This window comes from Trachurus trachurus (genome assembly GCF_905171665.1).
Source record: "Trachurus trachurus genome assembly, chromosome: 4".
NCBI classification, from domain to species: Eukaryota; Metazoa; Chordata; class Actinopteri; order Carangiformes; family Carangidae; genus Trachurus; species Trachurus trachurus.
Genome location: NC_139898.1, coordinates 27720397 through 27734280, shown reverse-complemented (window position 1 = coordinate 27734280; position 13884 = coordinate 27720397). Strand labels below are relative to the sequence as shown.

The 13884-nt window shown below is 40.7% G+C and overlaps 1 protein-coding gene across 1 annotated transcript; it reads right to left on the bottom strand.

Annotated features, from left to right (window-relative positions):
• Positions 1–8220: 8220 nt before the first annotated feature.
• On the bottom strand, positions 8221–13019 carry LOC310985334 (E3 ubiquitin-protein ligase RNF14-like; the record flags this gene model as incomplete). Its single annotated transcript, XM_083970909.1, has 7 exons — positions 8221–8349; positions 8805–8977; positions 9686–9895; positions 9979–10057; positions 11174–11986; positions 12127–12257; positions 12860–13019. The coding sequence occupies 7 exons, from the start codon at positions 13017–13019 to the stop codon at positions 8221–8223; spliced, it is 1695 nt and encodes a 564-aa protein (XP_083827035.1).
• Between the last annotated feature and the right edge of the window lie 865 nt (positions 13020–13884).

Here is a 13884-nt window from a genome sequence, read left to right as displayed (position 1 = left end):
CAACACGCTGGAAACTCAGAGTGAGGCGTGCAGCCGAGAGAAAGCATTCAGCTCCTCACACTTTTCTATTTCTAATTAGCTTGCAAATTGCTAATGAAAGTGCACAGAGCTCGTGGATGTTTCTGGTTGTAAAAGGGAGACATATCGTTTAATTTAAAACCCCAATCGAGTTCGATTCCCAGAGGGAGGGGAGGGGAGGGAGTTGTAACCAGGTTTTTACTGCAGTGGAGTTTTCTGTTCCTCTTTTTTTTGGAGGAGGATGATGCATGCAGGTCCAGCTGTTTTCCAGCGTTTAGCCCTCATGTCCTTACGTAATAATTTGAATCAAATTACAAAGATTTTCTGTCTCTGTTGCTATTATTTGAGTTTCTGTTCCAGGTCAGTGGTGCTGAGCTGAACACGCGGTGCAGTCACGACACGAGGCATCTGAAGTTACACAGTCATAACACACTTTTAATTAACAAAGGTGTTGCACTGCACCTTTAACTCGACTGCGTTCAGAGATGATAGGATTAAAAAACAACAATTATTTGTTCACTTTGTCTTTTAAATAGTGATTTATAGATTGATAAAAATGCAAAGCCTCCAAAAAAATCGACTTATGTAGTGGTAAAAAGTATTTTCATCTCAAATTTTCAGATGCCAACATGTTTCTTTTTTACAATATACAAGAATAGAGTAGATTCCTGTTTCTTTAAATGTGCTTGTCTAGCAAACACACACACAAACAGAGACACACACACACGCAAACAAACTCCCACGTAATTCAATCAGTCAAAGGGTCTGATCGGGTCACATAATTAGATGTGCTATAAAGTGAAAGGAAAGCAGCATCCAGGCTTTTCTCTGTGCCCAGTTTGTTTGGCTGTGGGGAGAGGCAGCTGTTTACATCCTACATTTGTCTCCAGAGCACAAACACACACACACACACACACACCTGATCACACATACACACACACGCACATGCACACAGACGAGGACACTCAGGAGAATAGCACTGTGAGGACAAAGTACTGTGGTGTTCAGGGATTTAAATACGAGAGGCAGAGGCAAACAAAACCTTGAAAATAATACATAAAATAAATAAATAAATAAATGAAAAAAAGGCCAGGCGGCTGTTTCATTAGCCCACTGTGCTGTGTGGTTTACTCCACTCAGAACAAAGAGCAGCTGATGAAAGCAGAGCTGTAACCAAAGCTGTGGGTGAGACACGCAGCTCGTGGAGGGAGAGAGTCTTCACATTAAGACTCAGCCGCAGTCGGTTTTAAAAGCGCTCACCCCTCTCCTCCTTCTCCTCCTCCTCTTCCTCTTCCTCCACCACCTCCTAGAAATAACAGGCTTTGTCTTACATGAAAGCGCTGGTAGCATAACCTTTTATTATGTTGACAGGCTCCTGGATTTATAACGAGAGAGTCACACTCCAGCGCCGGCTGGCTGACGAACACCTTCGGCAAAAAGTGCATGAAATAATAAAAACCTGCAGAGGGGGAAGTGAGTGGAGGAAATGAGGAGATTGTAGGAAATGAACTGGCTCCCACAGACTTTGGCCTGGACAGTATTTGAGATAGTGTAAGTGTAGTGGAGGAAGGAAGCAGACAGCAGTCAGGGTGTTTGGACCCTAACCCCCTTTTACTAAATGTGGCGCCCGCCCGTTACAGCGTGTGGACGTGAGTTATGAGCAGCTCAACCAAAGATTGATATTTCTTACATCTGGTTAAGCTGTGCAGGCAGCCGCCGCCACTGGGCCCCAGACACCGTACATGTGCTTATGAGACATTTATTTTAGTGGCCGATGTTATTGCACTGAGCCTAATGGGCACTTGGTGGAGGTGACAGGTTACATACACTATTTATACAGAAAGGGAGCTGGGGGATCAATAGGGGCCCCGGGGGCTTAAGTTAATGTGGTTCTGCACAGCCTCTGAATCCCATACACAAATGTAACATATAAAAATGTAAAAACAATTTATATATAAGTTGAAACAACATAATTTACATACATCTAGTCCATTCAATACTGTAGACATATATTATGTAAATAACATATCCGTCCCAAAGCCTGTTCATATAAAGAGATAATATATAAATATCCCATAATTGAATATATATATAGTAAAAACATAGAAGCATATCAAATTTTTACATGTATGTTATTGTTTTTTTTAAATGAACTTGCATAATTTGAATATATACTGTTAACATCTAGGTTTGCATCATGTTATAAAGTATTCATAGATATTTTAATGAATGCACATGGACAAATTTTACTATGGATATTTCATATACTGTAGTATTATGTGCAGAGGATGTATGTACATATGTGATAATAATATATCCTCTTATAGATTACATATATGGCAACATGATTTTATATTACATTTCTGTATGGGAAGGTTAGAAATGATCCTAGATGATTTCAAAGGGGGAAGAGGAAAGTGGCGATTTAATGGCATTTTAAACAAGATTATTTAATTTGATTAAAAAACATCAAAAAAACTAAAAACCTAAAAAACTAAACCCAAATAACAAAGTAAATGCAATTTGTAGCTGATAAAACAAACAAAATGCTCCTTTTATTACAAAACTATTTGTGGATGGAGGTTGTTGTTGCTCTGAAACAACATAGTTTACATCTAAATATGTCCACAACCAGTAAAAACCACTGTGGTAAATGAAGCAGCATCTACATGAACATATGGACAGTAATTGAAAACTGTTTTATTTAATATTTTTGGACTTTTTATTTGCTCTAAAATTGAAAAAAAAGGAGAAGCATTTATTTATTGTTCTGATATTTATGTTGAAACAGACCCGAGGTCAGTGCTTCTGTTTGTTCTCATCTAACTGTGTTTTTTCTTGTTCATTGGTTGGCAACTATAATAATATACTGATAACTATTGGGCTCTCTGTTATGAACCAGCGCTGGTGTGTGAATGCTGATGAACTGCAGCACCATGACTCATGAGCTTCGTTATAAGTGTTACATATTGCACCGTATCAGTTGTATCTGGTTTATTTTGTGCATGTCGTGCTTAATAACTTGAACCGAGACGTTTCTATTCTATCGAAAGAAGAGGAAACATTTGATTTTTGTTTTCATGACTGGTTGAATCTGCTAAAGGGGCGTCGGGAAGAATCACTGGTTTTTGCACTGAATATTAAAAAAAGAAAAGAAAAGTCAAGACAATGTTTATAGAGATGATTGTGCGACCATATGTTGTGTGGTTTGCTTCTGTTGTCTTTGTTTGCCATGTTTACACAGTGGGAGAAGCTGAAGCCGTTCTGGACGTGAATCATGTTTGTAATTCTGTGTAGTTTCTTTTTTTTTTTTTTACCCATGAGGAGTTGTTGCACTGTTGGACTAATCGGACCGGGGTAGATGGGGGCGACATACTGTAAAACACTGAGATTAAATAAGACACAGCTGATCTGGGGTCAGTTTCACAAAGTCAGACTTCAGATCTAAGTCTGAATAATCATTTCTGTTGCACACACCAGTTTAATCCTTGTTGGTGGTGAAGGAGGAGGAAGTTCAATGTAACTGTAGCTGAGTGTGTAGCGAGCTCGCTGCATAAATGGAAAAACACTTTCAAACACTACTTTTCATGATGCATTGTGGGATATTACAATACTACAAGATACTACAAGCTCAAATTCAAGTTTCAAGCTTAGTCTATTTGTCATATACATTAAAAAGTACAATGTACTATTAGTGCAATGAAATGCATTCTGCCCTGGCTCCCTCTCAGCCCTTAAAACATATAAATAGTGCAATAAAAACCAATAGCAACAGAAACAACATATGATACAAAACAGTAGCAATATACAGTAAAAAGCCTCAATAGATAAATAGTCCACAGCTTCCACAATCATACCGCTACTGTTGTAGTTTTTACTGTAAATCTGGTTGAATACTTAAACCAGATTAAATCCTGGTTTAACTTGAAAATGCTGTTAAATGAAACAATTAGTTTGAAATGAAGACAGATTGAATCTTTGCCTCTCTTTTAAACTCATTATCTCCAGCTCACTCTGATGTTTTTGGGTCAAAAAAACAAAACAAAACAAACTAACTAACAGACTAAGACTGAAATGTCTTTGTGAAACTGGCACCAGACGATGGAAGTTATCAGGATGTAATGTCAGTGTAGCTACATTGGTTTCTAATGTGGCTCATTCACATCATACAGTATAGGATGGTTGTGTGGGGGGGTAGGGGGGTCAGTTTGTCTCACATAAAGGCCCCATGTATCCTGGTCCGCAGACTGAGTCAATCTTGACAGATTTTAGGACCCCTCTCTCCCCCTGCTGCCCCCCCCCCCCCAACTATACCACCACCACCACCTCATATACACATACATATACAGTATATAAACTCCTGTACTCTGTGAAAACCTCAGCACACTTCCAGTGCCTCTGAACAACGTTGCCAATACACCACTGACTGACTGACTGACTGACTGAGTGGATGGATGACTGATGTAATGAGGCTGTGGTGTGTGTGTGTGTGTGCGTGTGTGTGTATGTGTGTGTGTTTTCTGACAGATGAATAAACGTGCAGATGATATAAATAACTGATACGAGTCCATGATTATTACAGTAAACGTGTGTCTAATGTGTGTGTGTGTGCGTTCTCCTCCACAGCTCCGGGGGAAATCAGCGTCTTGCTATATCTGAAGCTCTTATTGGCTCACAGGGAGGAGGCTCTTCTCTCTTGTCTCTTCTCTCTTCTCTCTTCTCTCTCTGTCTCTCTGTCTCTGTAGCCTAGTTTTTCACAGCGCTGATAACCAGGATTTACTCATTAGTCGTGTTATTACTTCTGCCATGAAAAGCTGTTCCTGTGCCGCCGGTAGTTTTCTTTGTCTGTCAGACAGATATCGCACAAATCTCCTGAACAGATTGTCTGAAATGAGCTGCACTGGCCTCAGGGTGACGTTATTAGTTGTTGTTTTTTTTTTAGTGATGGTCCACAATGTTTTTTTTCTACATTTCTAGATATGAAATCAGTGCTCAAACTGGGTCAGGACGCTGCAGTATGGAGCAGCGGTGCATTAGATCTCTGTTATTACTTTAACGAATGCATAACAAGCAGTTTTTCCTATTAAATAAAACTATAGATCTCTGCTCTCCCTTCCAAAATCAGTTTTTTTCCCCCCTCCTTGATGTGAATAATTTATCAAACGTCATGTCCTCAAAATGCATCAGGTGTCATTTCTGCTGGTTTTGAAGACACCACCTTTATTTAAAATTCAGTTTCAAACCCTAAAAAAAAAAACTCAATGACTTAGTAGTTTTTTCTGCACTTACATAGTCAGCAGTCGTGCATGCAGCTCAACCACGGCTCGCAATAATTCTGCGTCTGTCACTGCGGTTCACAAAGGGCTCGGTGAGCATTCGCTTCAAACAGACAGCTGAAGGAGGATGATTGACAGCTCCATCCCTCACTCAGACATCAATACGAACACTTCCTGTAGAGCAGATTGAACAAACACACCACTGGGCTGTCATCTCTCTTTGGTTCTGATCTGTTACACACTCCAGCATGGGAAGCGGCGTCTGAACACAATCTAAGGCCAGAAATAGGCCGTGCAGTCGATTAACCACACGGGAGAAAGTTGTCAGACTGAACACACCTTGCTATGAGGAGCAACATAAACTAAAATCACAGTTAATCAAGACATTAAAGGTCATTTATGGATATCAATAGGCAGCATTTCCTGTACCAAGACCCTCAAGGTGAAATCATTTAACATTTCTAAATCTATTCAGGATGTGCATTATGTGTGAAATAGATTATACAGCTCTAACAATAGGTCTAAACACAACATGGAGGAATGTGGATGGTACTGTATAGGAGGGGTCTGGCTGCAGTCGCCTGATCCAGTGGTTCTAAAACTTTTTTTTACATCAAGGACTCCTAGATTGACACAAATTAGACCATGTACCCCAATTGGACAACATTTTGAAACAAACACTAGAAATACACAAATAATTGTTGAGACTGAACAACGTTACTTTCTTAGTCAATTCACATTGAAATTATGGTCAATGGCCTGAATTTTTGGAAAGAATTTTGAGAAATTTCTAGGAAAAAGTGGTAAAATATCTATAAAAAAAAAAAGTTAAAAAATTCTATAAAATAAATAAATAAAGGTAAGACCCCTAGGGGTCCCAGACCCCACTTTGAGAACCACTGGCCTAATCAAGCTTCAAAATCATCCCCAGTTTTAGATTTTAACTTAAAAAAAAGAGGGGGGAGGTCTCTGTGGTAAAAAACACAAATCATCTCAGATTTGGAATTAGTATTTGCTCCATGCCGAGAGGATTTAAATAAGTGATTTTATCAGAAACTATTTCTATGGAAGTGTAAATGCGAGCTGTAGAACGGCCACTGACTCTTAAACAGAGGTGACAACTTAAAGGGGAAACTATCCAAGTCCGGTCGCTTTTCCTCTGTTCTGCTAACCCTCCTCCCGGCCAGGTGCATTTGTTTTCAACGAAGCCAGCGAGAAATCAATCAATAGAGCGGGAAATAAAGTTATACGATAACTATAGTCTTATCTATTATGGGGTTACGGGGTGCGTTTGTGTCTTGGTGCTTGGTTTAATTAAGGTAAAAATGTAGCATAGTTAAGCTAAAAATCCTGCTCAGTTCCTCTTTAAATGTGAGGACAAACTTTTCCACCTCGGTATGATTGAGCTAAATAGTTCATATTTCCAACATGAATCTTGTCAGGACTCATCGGAAGAAGAATCTGTGAGTTGTTTTTACTTGTGCTTTTATTGAGTTATATTTTGACTTCTTTGGAGCACAATACTAAACTTTGTCCATTTTGACTTTGTACTTTTTTACTGTAAAAAGCCACAAGAACATGTCCAACTCCACAGCTCCACAGCTCCACAGCTCCAGGCCCTGCTGCAGAGGACTGTGGGTCAGTAAGGCAAACAGTTGTTTAGACATTTATGGGGGAAGTGATGACCCCTATGTGGAAACTGGATTTTTCCTGGAAGAGACACAGAAACACACACACACACACACACACACACACACACACACACACACACACACACACACACACACACACACACACACACACACACACACACACACACACACACACACACGCACGCAAAGAGAGACAACAAGACAGAGGGCCAGTATTTCTTGGCTTCGTATGAGAGACAGCTGTAGCTTTCCGATCATGTCTCGTCGGCCTGGGGGACGAGCTGCACTGGTCTTTGTTTCAGTGTTGTGACAGGACGGTGGAGGAAGAGAGGAGGAGGAGGAAGAGGAGGAGGAGGGACGGAGTGGGGTTTTAAAAACAGGAAGTCAGTCAGTGAGAAGAAGAAGAAGGTCCCATGAAGTACCTGACAAAGTACCCGGTTTCCTTTAGAAACGACTGAAGAACTGGGAGTGACAGTGAAGGTGTTGGACATCTTCAGAAAGATTTAACAATATTTAAAAAATAATTGAGTTGACGGCCCTCTAAACTGCAGCTACAATGATCTGTTGTTTCATTGATTAGTCGATCAATTGATAAACAAACAGTTTGGAGTCTCAAATTCTCAGTTTACGTCATTTTTTTTAAAGCAAAATGTGATTTTCTGCCTCTCAAGTGTGAATATTCGCTTCTGTTCTTTCATGCTGTGAACTCCTTGGACATTTGGAAAAACTCACGGTATGATTCATATTCAATTCTGTGCAATTAATCAAATAAATAATTGGAATAAATGGTTGGAAATGAAATCAACAATCAGTTGGTGATCCTAATTTTTTTTTAGATATGACTAGATGGAAATCTCATCAGGATGCTTGAGAGCTGTTTAAAACTTCCTGGTATTTAGCGCCATCTACTGGTCACAACACGTCTGTGACTGGCTTCACTGGAAATCACTGATATTTTTGTTTTAAAATGTAAATAGACAGTGGGACTACTGTGACATTTGTATGTTTTTTTGGCCGTTGGTGTATAAACTGTCCATCTGCAGCAAAAGACCATAAAGTGTCTAATGTTTATGTTTATTCAGAGCTATATTTCAAATTGCGTTGATGTCATGATTTGTTTTTGTTTTATTTTTACACCTTTTTTTATGAGAATCAACTCCAATCAACTTATATAAACTGTAAAGTGCAGCCAATGTCTGTGCAGTTAACGTAGCATAACACAGGTAACGTGTTGACTCGGCTCCCTCCAGGGTCAACGGGGCTGAAGCTCTGGGTCAGTTCCATTCATAAAGACAAAAGGGATTGTCGTTGAAGTGGCCACCCGTTGGATCTCTCTCCAGACAGGCCCAGCAGAAGTGCCGCCTGCACTGTGAGCATGTCATGCTGTTACACCCCTGGTTTTTCTGCAACATAAAACAGCAGCATCGGTATTAGAGGAGACGTTGCTCTCACACTGTGCTCAGGAGTGCATATGTCTGATATGTGCATATACAGGTGCATCTGAATAAAATAGAATAGAAAGGTTTATTTATGTGAGTAATTCAATTCAAAACGTGAAACTAATACATTAGACAGATCCATTACACACAGAATATTATTTAATTTATTTTATTGTAATGATTATGGCTCACATGAAGACCTAAAATTCAGTATCTCAAAGAAAAATTAATATGACAAATTAAAAAATATATATAATGGAAATAATATGGAAATGTTGGCCTTCTGAAAAGTAAGTCCATCTATATGCAATACATACTTGGTTAGTGGCTATTTGACTTGAACTGGACTTTTCCATGATACTCTAGTTCATTATTGAGATGCACCTGTAAATGCCGACAGGTGAGCGAACAGCAGATACCTGAATCCTGCAGAAGCAGTGAGGACAGTTCTTGCAGTTGAACTCCATCCAGTGCTCGCTCAGACTGTCCTCCAGGTCGCACTGCAGCGCCCAGGCGCCGTAGCGGCTCTGCAGGAGGCGCTGCCTCTCCTGGCTGCCACTGGCGTAGTCTTCCCAAAGCGCCTGCATCCCCTCTGAGGAAAACACACACAGCAACAATCAGTCAATCAATCAATTTTTATTTATAAAGCGCATTTCATGCACAAGGCAAACTCAATGTGCTTTACAATAGTTAAAACAATTATAATACAATGCAATAATAGTGTAAACAACAAAGAAGTGCAGAGCTTTTAAACTTTAAAACAGCAGTATCACATACACATATACCTCACAACCAAGAGCCAGTGCCTCAGACACATCTGCATGCACACAATCTGAAGACTCACTCCTGTGACATGACTCCCATTAGAGGTTAAAGCAGGGCTGTCAAACTCATTTTAGTTCAGGGGCATAATAATAACCTATGAATAACGAGAACTCAAAACTTTTCCCTTTGTTTTTTAAGTACATTTTTAAGATGTTAACATCATGTACTATCCTTTTATAAAACATTATGAACAATCTGAAATTTCTTGAGACAAATATGTGCAATTTCATCTTCGTCTTCTATGTCATTTTCACATAATCCCACAGGCCGGATGGGACCCTCTGGCAGGACAAATAGGTTTTCTACTATATACCTCCTCTCTGCTACTTGAAAGATAAAAGAATCCAGATTATTTGATGAACGGTTTCTCTAAAACTTGTTCTTCTCTATCACGTTGTATCAGATGTAGAACAGTTCAATACTTCTACCATTTGAATAAATACACACAGTGACATTTCCATGTGTCCTTGTGTACCTTGAGACTCCGGCAGCTCTGCGTGTTTTTGCTGCAGGTCCTCGATCAGTTCTTTCACGGCCTTCTTTTGCGGACAGTCGCCTGCTCCGTGGTAGGTTTTCCTGCAGGTGACACAGAAAGCGAAGCTGCACACGTAGCACATGGCTGCAGTGCTGGACTTCTCCAGGATGACGGCAGAGCCACAGGAGCGCCGAGGACAGTACGCCACATCTGCACATAAGAGAAAATAAATCATATTAGAGTCACTCTGGTGTAAAAAGGCGCTTGAGTTGAGACAATAAAGAGAAACACACCAGGCATGAGGTCCAGAGTGGACTGGAGCAGGAGACGATCGTAGCGGCTGAACAGCTCCTCCCCCACCAGACTTCTCACCTTTAAATCAGAAAAACAGAAAATTAGAAAATCAGAGAGAGAAGAAAGACACAAAAAGATAGAAACACTGGATTAAAACAAAGGAGATTTCTGTTTCCAATAAATAATATGTTGTTTTGTTGATTTAGACCAAGGATATCAGCTGATATCAGCTGATTGCAGCTGTGTTAGTCATGGATACTAAGAAGTTGCATGGTAAAAATGCTTTTGTAGAAATTTTTAAAAAAGTATCATCATTACATATCAGACTGATCCGTTCATTTTTACAGTAGCAAATGTCTGACATCTGGCCACATCTGCAGAGGTGGAAACTCTGCACTGTACTTCAGCATTTCCATCTTTCGCTGCTTTTTATTTTTTAATCCACATGTATTTGTCTTTGACTTTATCTAACTCTTCACTCCACAGATTATAATAAATACAACACACAACATCTTACAAAATGAGAAACATTGTTACAGATGAAAACATTAAATACTGAAGTTGGTATAATTCACATGTTGCATGTCGTTGGTGACCCGGACCCGGTCTGTATACTGATACATCAAAGTCAAAGTTAATTCAAATACCACATTTGATACAACTTCTGTTGCCCAAAGCTGCTGCACAAGCTACGGGTCAATATACAGTATACTGTATATATAAACACATTTTAAATGAAGTCAAATTTAGAAAACAACAAAATAGCAACCACACTCTCAAAACACTGTGCATATACAGTATATATGCATATATCAATCGGTCATTGAAGAAGGTCCATAGACTGTGAGAAGGTCACAATGACCGAAAGCTTGCAATAAATTGATATATGCACAGTGTTTTGAGTGTGAGGTTGCTATTTTGTTGTTTTCTAAGTTTCAGAGTTCAGCTCCAGCACCTCTTCGAAGTAGGCTATTTTGCCTTACGGATGACCGGTGGCTTTTTTCACAAATGAGGTCAAACTAAAAACAACACCAAAAAGATGAAATATTAAAGACAAGAAAAGTAAATAACAATGTTTATTTAGAGCTTTTACCTTTGACACTACTACATTTACATTTTGGACCTACCGGTAAGCCTTTCACTTAATGAATGTAAAGACAGACAGACAGACAGACAGACAGGTGAGGATAGTACCTGTGCAGGTGTGGGGCTGGCTGTGCAGTCCGCCTGAGGGCAGGTGACGCTCTGGACGTTCCCCTCCGTTATCTGGAGTTTACAGAACTGGGTCAGGCAGGTCCGGCAGAAGACGTGTCCACAGTCAGGCAGCTGCTCGCAGTCCGAGCCCAGCGAGCCCACGAAGCACACGCCGCAGTCAAACACCGTGGAGGCGAACGCCCTCTGTCTCTGGGCCGCGTCATGGATCAGCAGCTGGGACAGCAGAGCTTGAGATGGAGTCAGGGACGGACCGGAGGAGGAGGGGGGTCGAGGTCGTCGTGCTTTATTTTGACAGGATGCAGGAGGAGCAGCTCCTTCTCGTCCACTCTGATCTTCACCCAAGGAGCCGGAGGGAAGCACAGATGAGGCCGAAACATCGTCTTCGTTTGAGGAATTCTCCTTATACTCTGAACTGTGGGAGGTTTTTCCAGCCTCCTTTACATCCGAGGCGTGTGTAGTTGAGCTTTGACCACTCTGGTCTGAGATTGACTGACTTTGTCCATCAGCTAGACTCAAATTCAGGCATTGATCCTCCAAGGGTGACGCAGGGAGATCTGAAACTTCACAGCTTCGGTCGTCTGTGGAACCTGACTTGAGACCAGTAGTGTCTTTATTATTGTCTGTTTCTGAGGGTGCAGTGTTTCTGTGTTCGTCAGAGTGCAGCTCCAGCAGAGTGTGGATGTCCAGGAACCCGAGGGCGTCTTCTTTAAGAAACTGCACCCAGGAGAAGAGCACCACAGCTCCTCCTGTGGCCTGGTAGAGCTCCGTCAGCTGAGCGGCCAGCGCTGAGAGCTGCAGGGAGAGAGAGGGCGGACACACACACACACAGCAGACTGAGGCAATCTTTATAGATCATCTGTAATCACACACACACACACTGGAGGGGGCGGGGGGTTGTAAATGTAAACAATAGTATTGCACATACTGATTACCTGTGTGTGTGTCAGCCAGCTGCAGGTGAGGGTGAAGGAGGGAGGGGAGGAGGTTGGGTAATCATCAGGAAGTTCAAAGGTCAGGAGAAGAGGTGGAAGGAACGATATGTCATACCGCCTCACTGCGTCACCTTAGGAAGGAAAACAACAAGACAGCATGAACAAAGTACATTACACCTCACAATACCTAACAAACTATCTCTTTCTGTCTTAATTAGCCTGTATAGTTATATGAATGTTTTTTTTTAGACTGCTTATATATTCATTTGGTGATTCAAATGTCAAGCATATACAGCCTGAGCTAATTTGCATAAAACTCAGTGATAAAATATACAAAACAACGTACAAATAACTCACAGTAACACAAAAATCCCATAAAAAAGAACATAATGATGAAATATGATGTAAATTTCCTTTTCAGTAGGCTAAATAATAACATAATATTATTTTTCTCCTTTTATTTATGTTTTATATTTAGTTTTTTCATTTTCAAATTAGGTTAACCGTGGTTATTGAGGTCAAACATTTATTTTAGTGACACATTTAGGCCTAGATGTCATTAAATAGTGGCAACATTCAGTCAGTAGCCTAGTAGTATTTTCTCATACACAGTGACAGCCATGTAGAGCATCGAAAATATCTCACAACAACATGTTACAATTCAGAAAGTCCAAATCCTTTCAGTTAATATGAATTAATACACGTTAATTTTCTTGTATTTGGTTTTGTTTACCTTCTGTCAGAGCCACAGTGAAGTCCGCAGGAAGCTCCACTGACACTCGGATTTCTCCGGCAGGTTTCGACTCGTTCCGGACGAACTCCTCCGAGCTGAAGATGCTGTGGAGGGCGAGCAGCTCGTCTTCCTGCTCCTCCAGGTCGCTGCTGCTGCTCATTTCTGCCGCTTTGAACCTGAACACAGTCACATGCAAAACACCACAGCACAGCGGTGTAGTGTACAGTAGGACACTTCCGCCTCTCGGACAGACTGTGAGCTGGTGTTTACTCTAAAGAAGTACAGTAGTTTCTTCCGGTGGTTATGAATGATTGCGTCTTTACAGGTGTAGGCTTCTCCGGCAAAGTTGCAAATGTCCGGGCACAGTAGTCTGGTCCACGGCTGCCCGTCCGTCCCACTGATGACTAATACGCATATGATGCAAGGCAGGAGTCACAACAGCAACCTATCAGATGTGGGTGGTGCTGCTGCACTGGTGAGACTGGAAAACTCACCTGAAGAGACGCTCACACAACAACACATCTCTCTCTTCTCTGGACCTATACAAATTAAGATCAGGGCTTTTTTTTTTTCATCAAACAACTCAGAATCTCTCTGTGAATGTGAGTTTCTGTGTTCAGGACAATCAGTCATATCGAGGATCAATCAGTATTGGACATACTACTGGATGTGACTTTCCTTGCACATATTAAACCAGTGTCAGTTTGCTACTGAAGGCTGGCCAGCCATCTTTGAGCACTTACTCTAAACTGATGATTATGCAACACTTTTCTCACAATATGAGCCATTATCACATTATGAGCTACATCAGTAAGGCTCCTAATGTGATAAGTTATTACATTATGCACAAAGCTATTATTACGTTATGCTCTCATGATTTTATTACATTATAAACCGTTATTACATTATGAGTTGCGTCAATACTCATTAGTCATCACCTGTAGGGCTGTTTTCTTAAAAGGCTTGAACCAGCCTGATGTTGTTTGTGGAGGAGGTTTGTTTGAACCGGTGTCTTTACTTGCAGT